At 39.0% G+C, this 20,468-nt stretch overlaps 1 protein-coding gene across 9 annotated transcripts in view; it reads left to right on the top strand.

Moving 5' to 3' along the window:
• GRIP1 (glutamate receptor interacting protein 1) overlaps positions 1-20,468 on the top strand; it is a 322,759-nt gene that overhangs the window by 151,037 nt on the left and 151,254 nt on the right. Inside the window, exon 1 of one of the 9 annotated variants that reach the window (XM_032687523.1) lies at positions 9,966-10,057. The exons of the other annotated variants lie outside the window; for them this stretch is intronic. Coding sequence (XP_032543414.1) covers positions 10,003-10,057 — 55 coding nt within the window. The 5' untranslated portion in view covers positions 9,966-10,002. Of the gene's footprint in view, positions 1-9,965; positions 10,058-20,468 lie in introns of those variants that run through there. 9 annotated transcript variants of the gene reach the window in all.

Here is a 20,468-nt window from a genome sequence, read left to right as displayed (position 1 = left end):
AGACCTTTGAACTCATCAGGAATTCAAGATGGAGTTGACTGTGGTTTTAAAAAGGATATGCGTGTTTGAGGCAAAATTGCTAGTTGATTAGTGGAAATGTGATACAGAACATGAAGTTTGATGTCTGTTGTTAAGCTATAATTTCATACCTGAGACTGCAAAAGAAATGTGTGAGTTTTTGTACAAGAATGTTGAAGTATTGGAAAACTATTAAAGTGGGGATTTATTACTACTAATTGATAGTTTAGAAGTCATACATCCACAGTAATACAGGAAGACTAGTGCTTTGTTTTTTCTTCAGTTACCCTTTAATTTTCCAAGAGTAACATTTGCTTTGCTGATTGATGTATTTTAGTTTTCTGTTGGGGAGTTCTTGAATGCACTGTTTTGCCCTTGTATCTAGCTGGTCCCGGTTTGTTATTGATCATTATTGTATATGACCTCATGTTTACCTTAGGAGATTTTAGGATTTCTGTGATTTAAAAAAAAGAGGAGGGGTGTTAAACAAAATTAATAAATACTGGCCAAGCTACAAACTTTTTGGAAGACTATTTTAGAAGGAGCTGTTAAAAGTATGATGAATAGGAGTGGGACAGCACTAAAGCACTAATGATCCACGGAGGAATAACGCTAAAACAAGCTTGAAGCTATCAACCTTTCACTCTTGAGACTTATGAATACTTCAACCCCTTGCCTAGGAACCTTTCCTTTGTTTGTTTTGGTGACTATTTCCTGAGAGCGAAGCATGGTGATAATTTCCTTTGAGTCATACATGTTATATATGTTCTTTTTTTCTTGATGTAAATAACGTTCTTTATGCTACTTTGCACATGTGTGTTTGCTGGTTGTTGCTGTGCATCCTGCCCCTTCTTTTACAGCAAAAGGGAAAGGATGTGAGGATCTAAGGATGGTGCACAAAAGGGTTTTCCTACTCTTGAAGTATCAGCATTTTGAGAATATGGAGCAATTGTGGAGCATAATGGGCCAGTTTTTCTAACACATTAAGGATTCTGATTATAAACAGACTTTTGTATTAGTGTTAATTACATATTGGATAAAATGTTTAACTGTGTATAGCTAGTTCTATCTTTAATAACATTTTATTTATATAGATTTCACTGTTGTGCATGCCTGATTAGTATTTTAAGGATGAAAATAGTCTGAAGACTCTTCCAGTCCATAAGGTAGATAGAGACAGCAGGATGCCATCACAATCTCATCTCTTGCTTTGTATGCTTTTTAAGACAGGAGAAGACATGTAGATGTTTGGTTACTCCCCATGTAAGCAGACATCCGCCCAGTTATTGTTACAGCAAGTCCAGTAACTGATGTTTTGCAAAAATGCATATTCTGGAAAGACAGAAAGGCAGTGGCTCTTCAGAGAACCATTTTGGCAGTTTTATCTGTCAGTAGATCTTCCAGTCAGCAAATGGTGATTAGTTTGAATTTTACTGCTTTTCCATCATGTGACATAGAAGTTCTTGGGCGCTTAATGTGTCCTTCCTGTGACAGCTTTTAGGCACTGTGTAATCAGGACACTTTCCTAACACTTCCAATATGATACTATGCTTACTGAGTCTTGCGCTACATGAGGCATTTTTTATTGCTCAAATCACTCTTGGTGCACTTTTCTGCATTCTCTCCAGTTTTTCAGCCTTCTAAAAACAAACAAATCTAAACCAAGCAAACCCCATTATAGATACTGGAGCTGAATATCAAGTTCTAGTACAGCTCTCCCTATGCAAGGCAGGTAGTGATCTTTTTGATATTTGTACTTAGTCTTCCCCCATTTATACAAGCAATGATAGCATGAAACCTGTGTCACGGTTGCAGGTCATTTGCTTACCTTGAATGATCTGCTGAGTCATATTTAGAGTCATCGTATTCTGGGGTACACTCCCTAGTACTGCTAGTACCAGTTCTGCTTCTGGGATGGAATAGTCTGTGTGGCCTGGGAAGGATACAGTGGTCGGTGCCAGCTGACTGGCTGCTGCTGATACTGCAGGCGAACATCCAATGTGTATCCAATTTCAGTACCCAGTTTCCATTTTGTTCTGAAAAAGCAGCTGCTACCATGTCTTCCTGCAGCTTGTACACAGGTAGGAGTACAACTGTATCAGTGAATCAGCATTTCCTTTCATCTTGTAAAGGGTTGGAGCTGTTGCTGATTAAAGCTACTTGTGCCATCCCTTCTATGTGCTGCATCTCTTGAGCTATAATCTTCTGTTGCTGTATCTTGCACCTAAAATTTACTGAGCTAATTTCTAAAAAATCTCTTGTAGTAGATTAAATGACTTTGTATTATATTCTAGAGTCATCCCTCCAAATACACATTTTATTTTCTACTGTGATATTCCAATTTCATAGCTGCTAAATAGGTTGATAAAAATATGGAACTAAAGCAATATAGCTAGAGAGAGGTATAATTATTCCACTTTTGTTCAAGTGTTTCAGTAGAATCATAATCTTTTTTTGTTTTTAAATGAGAGTAAAACCAGTCGTTTTCTGCTAAGTGGAAGAGAGAGTCCCCACTTCCAGTATGGTAATTTTGAGGGAATGCTTAGCTTTATTTCGTTAGAGACTGATGTAGCAATTGGAAGGTCATAATTTTAATTAATTGAAAAAAACCTCTATAAACTACAAAGCCTTACAGAAATTGTAATTACAGGAGTCTTTAACCATGTAGTGCAGCATGTGGGAAGCTACTTGTAAGACAGAGTCATCCTTTAGTTTTGAGATTAGGTTAAATCCCAAAGCCTGTAATTATATGCATGTTGCTGGCAGGAGCCCATGCTGGGCTGATTGTGTTCATTGAACGGGGTCATTATTTGTTGTTTCTCTCCATGAGATCTACAAACATCCTGGGAAGCACAGTGCTGTTCAAGGTACTTTCACTGCTGCTTCTGCTGAGAGGCCAGACAGACTGCCTTGGGTTTGGTTTATTTCATTATATTTTAAAAAATTTCAAGTTCTTTACTAATTGCCAGTTCAGAAGATGCAAGGACAAATTATTAGTAACGCTCCAGAAAGTAAGCACTCTCTTCTACCATTGTAATCCAAACCAAAAAAAAGGTACATGTGGGTGTATATACTAGAAATGTAGAAGAAGAAGAGACTTGGTGCAACGTGCTTGTGGGTTGGGGCAATTCCAAGCACAAGTACAGGAGACTGGGCAGTGAATGAATTGAAAGCAGCCGTGAGGAGAAGGACCTGAGGATGTTGGTTGATGAGAAGCTCAACATGACCCAGCAATGTGTTCATGCAGCACAGAAAACCAACAACATCCTGGGCTACACCAAAAGTGTCGTGGTCAGCAGGTTGAGGGAGGTGATTCTGCCCCTTCTGCTCTGCTCTTGTGAGGTTCAGCTTGAGTACTGCATCCAGCTCTGGGTCCCCCAGCGTAAGAAGAACATGCACTTGTTGGAGCAAGTCCAGGGGAGGGCCATTAACATTCTCCATGGGCCATGAACATTGGAGACAGGCTGAGAGAACTGGAGTTGTTGAGCCTAGGGAAGAGAAGGCTCTGGGGAGACTGTAGAGCAGCCTTCCAGTACTTAAAGGGAGTTAAAAAAAAAAGAGAGAGAGCACATTTTTACATGAACAGGTAGTGATAGGACAAGGGGGGACAGTTTTAAGCTAAAAGAGGAGAGATTTAGGTTAGATGTTAGGAAGAAATTCTTTACTGTGGGGGAGTGAGACACTGGAACAGGATGACCAGAGAAGTTGTGGATGCCCCATCCCTGGCAGTGTTCAAGGCCAGGTTCAGTGGGGCTTTGAGCAACCTGGTCTAGTGGGTGGCAGGGAGATTGAAACTAGATGATCTTTAAGGTTTGTTCCAACCCAAACCATTTGAAGATGATGATGTTGACTTCTTTCTGAATTAAATCTCAATTAGTTGCGACTATGCTTGATATTACCTTTGAGAGATTGCAACATACTTGTCCTACTAGAAGTTTCTAAGTTTTGTAATACATGTGGCATCTTCATATTTCCTAAATCTATTAAGTCCTAAATTAATTTTAAACAAAGATTTGGAGCCTACGAAAGCCTGGGGAAAAGGTGAACAGCCTGTTTGCCAGCAGCTGAAATGAAATTAGGAATGAAAAGGCAGAGTGGTACTACGCATCTCAAAGGTTTTTTGAGATTTTTCTCTAGTAGAAAACATCTCTCAACCTTTATATATCAGCACAGTTTCATGGAAAAGGACAGGTTTAATTTTTGCAAGTATTTGAAACAGACTGGTAAGATAAAGCTCTTTTTGAGAAGCTTTGGTGTGCCATTGCTGTAAAGGGTATTGTAGGGAATGCTGTTCCTTGTGTTATGCTGAAGGGTAGCATGTGCCAGAGAGTTATTTTCATATAGAAAAGGTATATATATTCTGTTTACTTTAATACTGCATTATAAATTTTATAAAATCTATCATTAAATTGGACTTTTTAAAAAATCAATTAAAATGTGAATCTGCTGTGTTATAAAACACTTCAACAGAAATCCATCCTGGAATGTGGTAATATTGATTGATTTTATCACCACTTGTTTAATATGCACTAATTGAAAAAGGCTAACTTTTCTTGGAGCCAATAAATGAAGACTTTGGTTTTTTTCTACCTAGAAAGCCCCTGAATTATTTTTTACTAATCTCTTCCTAGGCAGTGAAGCTAAAATACTTGTGTTGCCATGCAATGGTGTTTTGACATCGACTCAGATCTTTAGCAGATGTGTTCTTGTCATGTCTTACTGCTTTCAGCACATACATATTCCTGTTTTTCAACATGCTGTATCTCCTTCATATGTGCTCCAGTGAGGATCCTCTGAAGCCAGAGCACCTTTTATGACTCTTAATGGCCTTTAAAGCATTCCACTACAATGTCTGCATGAAATTGCCTGACAGTGTTGCAAATGTGGTTAATATAGCTAGAAAATAGCTGCTGTAGTTGATTTAATAAAAACATAAATTTACAAGATCCTCCAAATTATGCAAATCTGACAAGTTGTCTGTTTTCATAATCTGAGCACTGGGGAGAAACAGGGTGTCTTTATTGCACTTGCCTTTTTATTCTCTCTCCCTATAGTGAAGGAGAATCTTCATAAGAGAGCAGTATCCATTGCAAAATGTTGGACTGACTGAGCCTGCTGCTGCATGGGAATACGGCTCCTGGGGATGAAAAATTTTGATTTGTTAGGAGTGAGATTCCTGGTTTTGTTGCTAGTTCTTGATTGATATAAGCATGTATCAAATACTATAGTGGAAATGTTTTAGTTTTTGAAACAGAAATATCCTTACAATCATTTGTTATTTTTAGAGCTAAATTAATTCTCTTTTCCCTTAAAAATCTGACTTTTCCATTTGAATAATGTGGTAGCTTGTAAAATGATGATGTCAGCAGTAGCTTGTAAGATGATGAAACAAAATATTGAGTTGTACAAAATCTTAATGCATTCAGACTTCGTAATATTTAATTTCAGTTTTCTTATGCGGGTAGATCCAGTAGATATCACCGTGTCTTCTTGGCACATGAAACATTCGATATCTGCATGTCTTTCTGGTTGCCTTAATGTCTTGGTGAGACTGTAGTTTGAGCACATCTCCACTGAACCCCACAGGTTGGCTTTCTTTAAAGGTCTGGGTCTATGCTGTACATCACTATGACTGAGTAAGTAGTCTGTGGTGCATCTGCTTCAAGGTGGTTACACACAAACTTAGCCTGTAAAGAAAAATAGGAGCATGCGACATCCAGAAACAATTATAGCAGATCATATGGACAAATCCCCTGTAAAGTGAAAAAGGGAGAGAGGAGTAACTGGTTTTAAGATGCTGTTCAGTCAGTACATGAAAGGAAATGTTTGATACAGCATGCGTAGAATTAAACGTAGAGTATCTTCTGGGTATAGATATTTCTGTGAAACAGAAGGATGTATATGTTAGAGTCATGCTTTCTGGACAGAAATGCATTTTTTGCAAACTTATTTTTTTCCCCTCAAAGACAATTTGATATTTTGTAGAATTTGTATTCTTCATTGAATACTGTTTCTTAACAGAAATTTCCTGATTGTATCTAAATGTCACACTGTATAAAGGTTATAATCTTCAATTTACTTTAGAGAAATTTCATTACATATTTTTTTTTGTTCTACAGAGAAGTGTCATAGATAGTAACTTTTTTTTTGATTCATTTATTTCGGCTAATATGATCTGATAAGATTAACCAGAAGATGGTGTTAAATAGGGTACGTATAATATACTGCCTGGCTTATCATATGGAAATATAAGCTTCTTTCATCTAATGACCTTCTACTGAGTACTTATGAATACAAATTCAGTTGACAAAGTATTTGTGTTACATATATTCTAGAGTTTATAAATAACCTTTCAGACTCCCGAAGAAAGAAATGAGTGCAGCAATAAAAGTGATATAAATTCATGCTGCTGTCCAAATGGATCACAATGAAAAAAGATTCTTACAGATGAGCCCAGGGAAAACAGTAACAAAATGTGTAGCTCTGTTGATTAATAAGGAAGAAATGTAATTACTAAAGAGTTTAACCTGTCTTATATAGAGTATAAATAATTTTTCACTATGTCTGAAGGTTTTTGATCTCCTAATATTACATTACCTACCCCTTTTTGTTTTTACCTCCTTCCCCGTATTTCCTCCTGAACAGCCAGTTTTTCCTCCCGAACCGAGCTTGAATGACTGACACCTCAGAAAATGATGGCTGGCTTTTGGAATGTTGAGACATTTAATAATCACAAAATCCTTAATTTGGTAAAAAAAAATATAGTTAAATTCATTTCAGAAGTAGAACTTTGGACAAGAACAGTTCTGTGAATCCTGATGATTGTCAGGCAAGAAGGTGATAAAACCATGTGTGTCATGAGTAATTATTTTAGAAATTGTTTCAGTAAGTGCATCTTTTCTTGACCTATCAAAAATGAGGAAAAAAAGAAGTGCAGTACATACAGTATATCATTATGTTCTGTGCTGTACTTGAAGTATGAATTCTTTGCCATCCAAAATCTTTTTGAGGAATTCAAATCTGCACATGACCTCCTTTGGCAAGGACAGAAGAATTGTCTGAAGAAACATAAACAAAAATTAATCCTTTTGGCTTGGTTGGAAGTGACTGTTGCAGTGCTTCAGAGGCTATTTAGCATATACACCAGTAATCTAGAAGTAGTAAACAATACAATAAGCTTTTTGGATCAAGGAATATATCTTTTCACTGTTAGTAAAACCTTTTCTGACCAAGTATGCCACCGGTATTGCATATATGTCAAAATTTCTGTATAATAACAGTGTTGCACAGTTTTACTTAATCTCATTGGGGCTCAGCATTTCATTACATAAAGGCTTGATTTTTCTCCTGTGTCTGAACTTCACAGCTAACGCTGGTTCAGCCCCCTTGGTAAAGGAGGCTACAAATGACAAAGGCAAGCAGCAATCAGTTCTTCCTTGTGGTGTAGATACAACCTCTTGCCATTCTTTGCACACTGGAAGTCCTCAAGGGTGTTAAAATTGCACAAAAGTGGACTCCTGAGTTAAGAGCTGCTCACCAAAATTACCTTCTTTTGAAGGGCAGGAGGAGCACTGCAGGCTCACCTGGCTCTGATGCTGGCAGGTCCATGTCCAAAGAGGTGGGAGCAGAGACCAGCTGCCTGATGACCCCACAGCTGACGGGGAAGAATCAAAGAACAAATATTAGGGCAGCTAAATGATGGTCTTTTGGTATCTTCTGGTTGCCCTTGAGTTAAGGGGAAGTGTTTAAATGGGTCTGTCTGGGCACAGCAAGGTTTATGGCATCGAGGACAGGTATCTGTCAGATGCAGTGACAGTAATAAGGATTCTGGATGCCAGTCTGCAGAAGGAGAGCAGCAAGTTCGGGCAGCTTCAGCATGTCAGACCTGGAAGAGCTGTGAGCGGAGGCTGTGTGCTGAGGCTATAGGCTTGAGATGGTTTCTGGAATAGCTTTTCCAGGGCATGAGAGAGAAAGAAAAGCAGATATAGGGTGGTATTTATTGGTATTATTGATGTGAAGTCCTGTTACTTGAGCAGAAGGTGACCTGAAAGAATGGTGGCAAATTTTTAACTCAAAAAACGTATTGTCAGAGAGAGAGCCACTTACCCTTCTCTTGGTTTTCTCTTTATGGGAGAATACAAATACACAACTCTTCTCCCCTTCCCCCTCCGCGATAGTCCAAGATTTTCCATTTTTCTTCCAGACCATTGAATTACACTGTCTTAAACCTTCATGTTCTTCCCCTAGTTTCACCCCTCCTTGCACACCCTGTCCATCCCTGTCCGAAGGTCTGTGGTTACAGGGCTGGAGCCATCAGTCCATGGCTTCAGGTGCATCTGCTTTTCTGCTGGTTGGATTTTATGGCTGTCTGGTACAATAGCAGCTATAAGAAGTGATAACAAGGATGGTGAACAGATGACTCGATTACCCTTATCTGTTTTTAATGACAATGAAATAAAATCAATTTTCACCAGATCTGTCTGGGCAATTGCAGTTGTGCTGATGGAATGTTTCACCTTGCCCTTGGAAATATGGCTGTTGCTCTAACCAATAAAACAAACAAAAAAAAAAGCAATCACTGTAATAGGGAGTCATAATATGGAAGCACAGGGCTGCTGATACAGTGTGGAGTGGGCAGGGAGAGAGAAAAGGCTCCAAATGTGAAAGCTGTCTGTGCCTCCTCCAGGCTTTCAGTAGATGACCATAGAAGATGTGCACCATGACACTGGACCATAACAGTAAATATAGTGATAGATAAAAGATGGCAGAATTTTGTAATGAAAGCACATGAATGGGACAGAATATATGAAGACAGTTTTAAATATATTACTCAAGGATAAATCTTGAGAAAGAAATAATTATCTTTTTTTCTGAAGGGGAGTATCTGATGCAGGACTTAGGGTTTGTGCATAGATTTGACATGACAAACTCTATATAGGTTATTTTGATTTGATTCTTTGTTTTTTAGGATGGGTGTGGAGTTTTGTCCTGTGGTAGTTTTCTGGATCCATAAAGGTGAGATGAAACTCTTGTTTAAGAGGTGTGCTCTACTTCATAGTTTTCTGAATGAATTCTACAAGCAGGTTAATTTGCTGTCTGAATAGACATGAGAGGATATAAAACTCCTGGTGAGCTGAAGATATCTTATAAATGGTGCAATGTTTGGCCAAATATATTTTTCAGGTGCACTAAAATCTGCTCTCCAGTGAGAGGAAAAAACCTGATTTGCTGTTTGTTTTCTATGCAGCATCATTTTATTTTGGTGTGATCAAATGCTTGGTGATCCTGCCCACACACAACAATCCATCACTTCCCTCCAGCTCTCTCCCTCCCCCTGTGGTCTGTGCTTCAATGGCTGTAATATACTTGTCTACGATTGTCAAAAAGCTTTCCAGGTTATCAAATCAGGCTTTTTCTTTTCTTCTTTCTTACAGATCTGTAAGAGTAAATCTTTATTATAGTTTGATTAGAATATTTTCCATTTAAAATAGACTCCTCCTCCCCCAGAAGTAGGATTCCTGGTGTTGCTGCCCTTTTTATCTAGAGGGAACAGTAAGGGAAAGGAAAGATGTGAGGAAAGAGGAGAAAAATCACCACGTTTTGCTGAAACATGTGGCTCTTTGCCTGGCGCAGCAACCATCGCTCCCTGCAGGGTCAGGGAATGCGAGAGGCTGGGGAACGTCTCCCTCTAATATCCACGTCCGTGTGTGCATTTGGATGCTTTCTAGCTTTTAAAGAAATACGGCTTTGTAAGCCCTTCATCTCCTCATGCAGGTGGTGGTGACGGCGCTAGTAGTGAATGACACAGCTTTGCTGTATGACATGGAGCTGATCTCTGCATCAGCCAAGAGGAATTAAGCCTTGTCACTCCCTACCGGGGCTACCTTTCTCCTGGTATGTGCGGAAGGAGGAATTCATAGGCTGCTGCTGCATTCACCCGAGCAGAGCCCCGAGCGCGCTTTGCCAGGGAGGCAGGCGGCCAGAATGATAGCTGTCTCTTTCAAATGCCGCTGTCAGATCCTGAGGAGACTTGCTAAAGGTAACCTGCTTTTCTTCTTACTCATTCGGGGGCTCCTTTGCATTCTTCCAGAGACGCAGCCTGTTGTTTTTACTTTTAAATATGACTGTCCTTCCAATTTACTGTCAGGCAACAAAGAACTCCTGATACAGAAGAGTGTAGGAGCTCTTTCAGTTAACATCCTTACATGTCCCAGGCTGTGCTCCTGCTAGGAAGACAGGTTCCTGTTTTCTTTTCTTTTTCTTTTCTTTTCTTTTCTTTTCTTTTTTTTTTTAATTGCTAAAAGGAGGATTTTTTTTTTTCCTAAATGAAGTGCTAAAGTTATTGTGGGCTGTAATTGCATTGTATTTCTGCTGACCGCTCAGAGGAGTCCCTCCTGGGTCAGTGCATGGTCTGCCTTAGTGGGAACAACTGACAGTGCTACCCAGAACCTATATCCAGGATGAGTTTCTGTTGTTTCCTGTCCTTCGTGAGCTGCTTTTACCTGTGCTTTAGATGCCAAAGGCTGTTGTATGTGGTGAAGTACAGATAGTAGTGTGTGTTTTTTCAGGGCTGCACTCTCATGTCACACTTGTGAAGTTAATTTGCCTGTTAGAGCAGTGTGCATTTTATGTTACTGTAAATCTTTGTAGTCTCTGTTTTTACCGCTCAGAACTTTAAAATACTACTTGCATCCTACTCTGAGTTCTGTGTGATTATTAAAGCAGATATGTGAAAACCTGCCTAAGACACCTTCCCTTTTCAGGAATGAACACACCTTATTTTCTAAAAATAACTTTAAAAAAAAATCTGTGATGTTTGTTAATTTTTTCTTTCTCTGTGTAGAAGGGTTTAATTTGGGATTTTGGCTCGGTTTTTTACTGGAAACTTCCAACATTGTAGTAGTATTGTGTGTCTGCAAATAAGAAGCTTCTGTTTTTTATCTTGGGTACTGTGAAATATTTAATGGCCGTTACTGTGCCCCTGGATATACATCCATATGTGAATTAAACTATTTTTATCAGCCTAGCTTGAAAAATCAGAATTCTTTGATTATTAGTCAGGATATCTCAAAATCAATTAGTGTTTTGTTTTGCAGAGGCATGAAAGGGTAACATGCTAATACAATGAGGTCAGTAATGGAAAAAGAGAAGAATACTGCAATCAAACTTATGTAATGCATTTTCTTGTTCTTTAGATTGCTATGTGGGACCACGTTTTTCAAAATACGTGAGCTTAAATATTTATTAATTATCCTCTCCTCTGTAGATTTACTCCTCTGTCAAATCTGTGCTGGGTAATGCCTGTTTTTCTCGTATGTGTAAAATGTTTCTATTCTGGTAGCTCTATTACACATTTATCAGGTTGAAAGTCAGCGTTTTCTCTTCTTCTGATGTGAGTAGAGCAATCTTTTTGTCTGCCGATGTCTTTATAAAACAGATCTGGGCACTAATTTAGTCTCTCACTGATGAGAGTTGTTGCTACAGTTAAACACAGTTTTCCTGGGATAATCAATAATCTCGTACATCATAGCCATCTTAATTCTTTCACGCTTCCATCATCCAACAGAACTCAGGCTAGTGTTTTTTTTTCTCCTTTGAAATAATCTTAACTTCCTTTGAGACTCCTTGCTCCTCCCACTCCCTCCCAATAGGAACCAGCATGATACTACTGATCTTTTGTGTTAGTGTGCCTTATGCTTGTCTCTAGTATTAACAGTCGGAAAAAAAAAAAGTCTAGAGGTGTGTCCATATATTCTCCTGTAAGCCATATGCATGCTGGACTGGAGTAACTGTCCTAATTGACAGGTTCCTTAATTTTCACCATTTTGAGTAAAACCTCTGTTCTTTTAGCTAATTCTCTGGGTTCTGTGGCCTTGGCATTTGCATCTCAGACACCAGTTACAGAGTGCTCAACAGAGTCAGGCTAGCTGAGGACAGGGATGGACCTTCACACTGTTAGTGTGCAGAGGATTTTTGCCAACAGCTGGCAGTTTCCTGCTGCTGCATCAGCTGTATGATCTCCTTCCTTTCTAACTTGCTAGTCATGTGGTTTGGTGCATTCATTGAATTTTTTTGCTCCAAAAGCAGTTTTCCTCGCTTTAGTACTTGCCCCCAATCTGTCTCTGCTAGGATCTTTCTCTTCTGCACTAATCCTGTACCTTTGTGCAGGTCCCCAAAATAATTTCTTTACTGTTTTTCAGACCCTACCATGGTGAAAAGATGTAGGTATACTGTGCACTTGATTAGTATCTTGTGTTTTTAATAAATTATGTGAGCTAACTGTACATCAACAAGTGGAAATACGTGGTTTTCTTTCTTTATGTTACGTCATTTTTCATGCCTATCTTGGCAAGGTAAGCTTGTAACTTCATTTTTTTCAGATAAGGATGTAAACAGAAATGCCTCATTCTGGGCAACTAGACACTCTCCAAAAGCAATTCTGTCCAACGGGGAGATGTTCAGGCAATACTGTATTTTACAACAGTTCACTCCCCTCTTCCTGTGCTTCATTTTAACCTTTCAAAGCAAAAAGGAGAGCTATGTGTCTTTGCGTGCTTAGTTTGTAATTTAAAAATCTCTAGCAGGAGAATCTTCAAGTGTTCTGAGCTAGTTTCAAGGCAAAAATAAGAGTTGTGAGCATGCTCTCCAAAACTCAGTCAGTGACCTGCTGCTGCCCTTCCTTCCCATAGCTATGAGTCAGACCCTGCAGTGGATAACCTCCAGGGTCGTCTTCAGATGGGAATATTAGTCTTCTTCTCTGCCCTCTACCCTCAAACTTATGCCATTCGTAGGAGACAGGCACAGTTGTAGAATCACAGAATGGTTTGGTTTGGAAGGGACCTTCAAATATCTACTGGTCTAACCTCTCTGCCTCTTAGTCCTCCTTCACTGCTGCCCCTGCCCATGCGCTCCTTCTGTGCCGTATTGCCTCTCTGGGTACAAGGGCCACTGTATCTGCTGAGGTTGCAGTACACCAAGTCTTCTTCTGTATTTCCACTGTATCAACCACCCCCTTTTAAGGCAAAATATGTGGCAAACAAGAAGCGCACAATGATTATTCATGCAGGAAATTTAAAAGACTATGAGATTAGTTCCCTTAATGTGTATTACACTTCAGGTTTTTGAATCTTTATTTTAGAGGTCAGTACATTTTCAGTAAAGAAATCACATGTTACCAAGCTCAGGCGAAGCTTCATATTTGTGTCCATTAACAACCAACCATAGAAGAAAAGTATTATGTTATTTGGTGATGCAATTTGCAAGAACAATACTGTGTGAGATTGTTTCCTCATAGGTGCTGAAACATGATTTGAATTTAGATCGTCTAAGGACCAAAAAAACTATTCCTGATTTCTACACCAATGTGTTGTTTCTACACCAGTGCATTGTTTCTACATTCTACAGTTATACATTTTTCTAATAGGTGTTAAAATGTTTATGGTGGATGGGAGTTTGTGCTGGAGTGACCTGATTCCTTTCATAAATAAATCTCTCATGCTTTTACCTTTGAGCTGAAATATTGCTGGCTCAGTCTCTTTTTAGTTGTGATTATTTATATGTGTTTGGATATATGTGTATTATGTATATTTTAAGCAATGTTAAAAGTAGTTAAGTGGTTCTTAAAAGAGAAAAGGTGTATTAGCTACTAAAATTTGCACTGAGAAGTGGGGGGGTTAGTTTTTATATATCATTTTAATTTTTTACCTCTTTTCTATCACAAAAGAACAGTGTAAGTCAAAAGCTAGATCAAGAATCTGAAGTAGTGGCTGTTTTTATAGTCATCACTATGAGAAGCACTAGGCTTAGAGAGAATGGTTACTTACACTTGAACCAACTGCATGTAAGGAAAAGCCACATTTGAAGTCGTAAGATCAACCACAAATCTGCTCTTTATATGGCTGCTTGTATTGTAGGACGATTTCGTTTTGCAGTGGTGAAATACTAGGGGGCTTTCCCCCCCCCCAGTTTATTCCTGTAAGACCTTGAGCACTGAGCAGTATGCTGTGCATACCAAAGAGCCTGTGGTAATCACATTGCATATACATGCTAAATAAAAATGGTACAATTTACAATTATTGTGTTAAGTACACCAGTGAACAATATACATATATAGTATGTGAAAAGTTGCTGAAATGTGTAAACTGGTCAGGTTTACAGCTCGATTAACCACTTTATAGTTTAAAAATTGCCTTTCAAGCAGTGCATTACAAAACCATGACTGTGGTTAATTTATGTATGGACATGTTTGTTTTTTTTCCTTTATTAACCTGAAGAACAGGACTTTTAGGAAGCTGTGTCTGGAGTGTAAAGCTGCTTACAGAAATGGGGCTCTTTGTTAGAGACAGGACTGCATATTTTAACATACACAGATCAGAGAAGTTATTCTGGATTTTATTATAATGGAAACAGAATAGGAGCACTCTGATAAAGATGTCAACTGTAGTTACACAGGGCATAGCATGAGGACCTGAGTGGTATGCCTTTCACCATCAAAGCTTTATAGCATATCTTCAGAATAATTTATCACCTACTGTGCATACAGATCCTTTCTGCAGACATATATTTTTATGCTACCAGTATGTTTGCAATACAGTGAGATAAAGCAAGCTTTAAAGACAGGATGGTGCACTCCATTTTACAAGATGATCAGTTATCTAAAAATTGGTTAGGTACCTAAAGCATCAAAGGATGAATTCTGAATGTAGCTGGATGTATGTTATACTTCTCTTCATGCACAAGCAAATAAAACATAAACAAACCCAGAATTTTTTTTAAAGCATGAATTAAAGTCATGCTAAGGACTTGACACCAAGGCTGTATAGTATCTTATTACAAACTTGCCGTTGTTCCAGAGAATCATCCCAGGTTGTGACAGCGAGTAACCAGCTGGTATATTATTTTGATAGTAATTCTAATTGTGCCAATAAGTTGTTTATAAAAATACAACTTTACAGTACTAGAACTGAGGCAACAGCTTGCTTTGAATGAAGTAAAAAATCACAAAAGTGACAATATCTGTAAGGACTTTTGAACATAGGTTGGCTCTCTGTCTTTCTAAAATTAGTTCTGAATATTCAGAAAGCTCTTAAGTGTCTGCTAAGTTCTATAAATAGGCAGTCAGTATGAATTTGTTGACTTTGTACATTCAGTTGGGGTTTTGGAAATATGCTTTAAGGTTTTTCATACAACACCTGTTTATCCAAGATGTCCACATCTGTTAGATTTTTTGCATTATTTTTATGCAAGTGAGTTCTGTGTTTTTTCTGACTTAGTAAATGAACTGCAGTGAAAGAATAAAGAGTAGAAGCAAAATCTGAAAACTTTCTTTTCCACTAGCACGTATGAACTTCAGGGCCACTTCCAACATTGCAGCCCTTCTTCAGCCATTAGAGTGCCCTTCATGAGAAGACAGGAGAGAATCCTCAGGGGAGAGCTGTGGACGTCTGTCAGCAGAAGTTTTGACATTGCTCTTAGTTCTTGTAATGTAGTAAATATAATTAAAAAAACCACAAACAAAACAACACAAAAAACATTCCTCGGTGCTTGGATTTTTATTTTTATTTTTTTTAATATTTTATTGAGAGACTGTTTGTCAGATAAGAAAATGAAGGCAAAGAGTGGCCATGATCTGCCCTATGGGGGACAGCCCTGGACTCCTTACTCTGGTTTGTTCATTACTGGTTAGGAACAGTTAGTGAAGTTGCCAAAGACTATGAGAGAGCAGAGAAGACACCACATGACTTTTTCCCTTCTAGATTTTTCACTGGTGCTGACTTTTTTATTTGCACTTAAGAATGCCTTTGGCCAGGATTGTTTTAAGATTGCTTTGAAACTCTAAGTGCCTGCATTATTATTGCTGAAGGGGAGGGAGAGAGATGAATTTTTGTTAAGATGTTCCTTCTGTAATTGCTCTTTAGGCTTTCCAGCACTGAGTATGTTAGAACAAAAGAGGCAGACTTATTTAATGAGCATTATTAGTTTGTAATATTGTCCTTTTGTTCAAAAGAATTCTTTGAACTTAATGTTGTAAGAAGTAATGAAAGGAGGAGAAAGGATTTTCTCTTCTGCAGCAAGCTGATCACAGTTCACAAGTTCAAGCAATATTTCTTCACTGCTAATATATTCAAGAACTGGCAAGCTCTTTATTAATTATTCAGGATGATCTAAAGTACAGCAGCATTCTAACCAACCTATGTGAAGCTTTGACAGAAAAGAAAGACATAAAATACTTTCCAAATCAAGCACGTACTACTTAAACTAGGAGCACTGCTGCAGCCTCACAGTCTGAGAATGTGTGTATGACTGGAGTTCTGCAGAGAAATTATCTCTGGTTTAGATAAACAGATATAGTTGCATGCAGGTGCCTGTAAGTTGTGAAGAGAAAGCTGCAATCCTATAAAGAGATAAGTGGCCATTAGCTATCCCTTATCTATCAGATATTAGTAGCTGATAGCTGATATGGCAGCTCTGATATAAGTTACGTATGTAAAATGTAGGAATTGTTTTTCCCAGCACATGTAGATTTGCAGACGTTGTTGGCTGATTCCCGCTGAACTTCTTGCACAACAGTTCAGCAAGTGTTTGGGACCTTGTGCCTTGTCCCTAGTGGCCCAGTGGGAATAGCTGTGCTTTTCTCCTCTCGAAAGTATTCTGAGGAAAATAATAAAACAAAGATTATTATGTGAATATTAAAGGTGAAGCTATTTTAAGAAAACAGTTTATTGATAAATGGTGCCAGTTTTAATATGACTGCAGGCAAAACATTTGAGCTGTAAATAATGAAACCCCAGACTTGCTCACGGGCAGGGTGTTGGACAAACATCCTTCCAATTATCAGCTTTGCTGCAGGATAGAAGTGCACTGCAAATGTTTCATGAGTTTATCTTCAGTGTCATTGCTGTTTCAAATAGTTATAACAGACATCAGAGGACAAGATTCAAAAATACCCCAGAAATTCAGTCTGGGTGAGCATCCCAGAGTGGCATAGAAGGTGTGAAGCAGGCTGGAGCCAAGCACTAGACAGGTACAGTAGGACAGACATTGCAAATTTTGCAGGTCTGCAAAAACCTATGCCCATCTTTGCCTTCTCATGAGAGCAGTGTATTTTTCTTCACAACCAAATTTGCTCTCTGCCTGTGCCTATGTGGTGCCCATGGGAGTTTCAATCAGTTTGAAGTATCTTAATTCCACAGAATTATATGAATGGAGGTGAAGCCTGAGGAAACATGGAAAGGAGAAGGGTGGCATGCAGTGGAAGAGAAGAGATGGTACACATTGCAGGCCTTTGCTTTGCAGTCCGCTGGTGCTGCCCATGGTCCCCAGTGCTGTGGTAGCAGGCAGAGGAGAGCTGAGCTGCAACTGGGGGAATGAGCAGCAACAGCAAGAGATGCAGCAATACTGGGAGCTCTGCAAAGCAAATAGGAAAGAGGACAATGGGGAAAAGAGAAATGAGGGGGATGTGAGAGAAACTGGACGTGAAGCAGGTATGGCTTGCACTGGGAAGGGCACACTGTGAGAGAAGCAGGGACCCGAGCTGCTCAGAGTTAAATAGTAGGAGTTAAAATCGGTCATTTTATGAAAATTTTTTATCCCATATGAAGTTAAAGTCTACAATTATGTAGTAGTACTTACATAGATGTTTTAGGAATGTATTGCAAGGTAAGGCTCCAGGTGGAAATGGGCTGTTATTACTCATGTGAAGAATGGAGTCACGCTCTCATGTGCTTTATACATACTTAGTCTGGGGATCTGCTAAAGCTGAAATACGCTGTGTAATAGGGGTGAGAGTATACCTGCATTTTTAGGCAGATTTCTGCATTTTTACAGCTTAATCTGCCTCCTAGCATGACTCTGGTGAGTAGTGCCCCATCTGTATTTCATTCTTTACCACTGTGGTGCTGCTGATGTGTTTCTGCCAGAGCAAAGACTTTCTGTAGGCACGATCCCTAAGCAGGCGAGTCTCTTCCTTACAGCACCTCTCCAAACAGCTGTCAGTAAATCAACAAAAGGTAAACTCATTTCTACTTCCTGTCTACATTCCCTACGGGAGTTTTGCTGGCCTGAGGGTGCTAAGGGGGGCATGCGGGGAGGACTGCCCTGGTTGGAGACAAAGGGCCAAGTTTTGGCAAGTTGCATGCAAAAGGAGACTGGTTCATAGCATTTTTTTTTCTTGAAGGGAAAAAGTTTTATATTAAAAATTCATAAATTTATTAGTAATATAAATTAATGAAACCTTCTGCATTATCAAACTGATCTACCACAGTGTTACCACAAGCACTGTGTCATTCCCTCACTCTTGGAATCATTTAGGATCATTGAGATTGGAAAAGTATTCTAAGATCGTCGAGTTCAACCATTAACCCAGCACTGCCAAGTCCACCACTAAAACATGTCCCTTAGTGACACATCTATGCATCTTTTAAATACCTCCAGGAATGGCAACTCCACCACTTCCCTGGGTAGTCTGTTCCAATGCTTGACAACCCTTTCTGTGAAGAAGGTTTTCCTAATACCCAGTCTAAACCTCCCCTGGCACAATTTGAGGATTGTCAAATCCTCGTCTTATCACTTGTTACTTGTGATAAGAGACCAACTCCCACCTGTCTACTTTTAGGTGATTGTAGAAAGTGATAAGGTCTTCCCTGAGCCTTCTTTTGTCCAGGCTAAACAACCCCAGCTCCTTGAGCCGCTCCTCATTAAACTCGTGTTCCAGACCCTTCACCAGCATCGTTGCCCTTCTCTCAACATGCTCCAGGACCTTGAGGTCTGTCCTGTTGTGAGGGGCCCAAAACTGAACACAGGGCTTGAGGTGCAGCCTCAGCAAGTACAGCACCAAGTACAGAGGGTTGATCACTGTACTAGTCCTGCTGGCCACACAATTTCTGATACAAGCCAGGGTTCTGTTGGCATCTTGTAAGTGTATGAACTTTTAAAGATGCTTGTCCTTTTTGCCTCCATTCTTCTTTTGGGCATTTGATTTAAAGTATCACTCCTCTAATATTTAGGAACCTTTTAAGATGCTATCTCAACATATTCAGCCCTGGGCAAAAGTTAAAAGAAAGCTTCTGCCCAGAAAGTTTTTGTAACAGAAAAGAGAAAGTAATATGTAAGTCTTCACTGCAGCCTCTCTATCTTATCCCTTGTACTGCTCATCCGAAGTTTTTATTAATGCTGTTGAGAGTGAAGTTTTTAGAAGAAAAGGAGACTTCTCTGAAAGTGTATTGGGGCAGAAAAAGTGCTCCAGATTGGACTGGTTATGAAAAAGCAAACAGGAGACATAGTTTTGTGGGGGAAAACATGTTACTGGAAATGGCATCTAACAGGCTTATTCTGCTTTAGCTTCTCAACAGTGAATAGAGAAAGATTTAAAGCAAAGAAATACCAGCTATTCCAGTGACTGCATTACCATAGTGCATTGGTAAATGTCACCAATAAAATACAGTTTAAATCCACAATGCTCTCAAGGAAACTTTTATATTTTTATTGAACTAGAATTTGACAGCTCTGTCTGGCAGAAGAAATTGTGCCTGGAATTTAGTTTTGTTGGTTTTTTTCTGGACGTCCGGTGTGTTGTGACCTCTCAGAGACCAGTGCAACTTTGCAAAGGTAGTGTGGGCATGGTGTTCTCAACTGTATCACAAGCCAGTGATAAATAACGAAGGTGAAATTTCCTACCATGTTATGAGGCTTAAGTTGATATATCATTGCCTTCTCCCCAGCAGTCAAAAGGAGGGCACGTCTGAGTATTTTAAAGTTTCCAGTGACAGGATTTATGTCTTTTTTCCTTTAGTGACGTGCTTATGTACATACATTTTTGTATAAATTGTTATAGCACCTGTGGGTCAGGACTCCATTTTTCTGAACCTGAGTATAAATTTACCACAATTGTTGTTTCACTGAGCTAAAATGAGTTAGTAATTGAGAGAAAACCTGACAGCCTGAACAAAGATGTAATATGAACAGTTCATTTTTGTTGGACAAAAAAAATCCCAAAGCTTGAAAGTAAAAAGAAATTGCATTCTTCAAAAAGAAACAGGCATAAACTTTCTAATTAATAGCTGTTTTCTCAAAGAATGAGAAGGAACAGAGAAAACAGAGATTCTTTTTTAGGTTTTCTTTTAATACTTAAAAAAAAAAAAGGCAGAGAAGCGCAGTGTTGGTTAGGGAGTTCCTTGGAAAGTTCATCAGTCCAGAAGATTGTCTAGTTACATCTTGTCTCTCTCTGTTTTCACTCTGGAACTGTGTAACACAGTGATAAACGTGCCCAACAGCTACTTTTACTCAATATTATGGAGTTCCCAAGGCAGCAGGAGCCCTTCCAAATGCTAGCAGGAGCAAGTGGAAGGTAGGTTATGCCTTTCGAAGTGCTTGAGCTCCCTTTGTAGAAGATACAGTTTCCTCTTCAACACTGCAGTTATGGACATTTTCAGGATGGTTCAGGCAAGGCCACC

This window comes from Chiroxiphia lanceolata, chromosome 5 (genome assembly GCF_009829145.1).
Source record: "Chiroxiphia lanceolata isolate bChiLan1 chromosome 5, bChiLan1.pri, whole genome shotgun sequence".
Classification (NCBI taxonomy): domain Eukaryota; kingdom Metazoa; phylum Chordata; class Aves; order Passeriformes; family Pipridae; genus Chiroxiphia; species Chiroxiphia lanceolata.
Note: the sequence above shows the minus strand (reverse complement) of the source record. Positions and strands in the feature narration are given on the sequence as shown.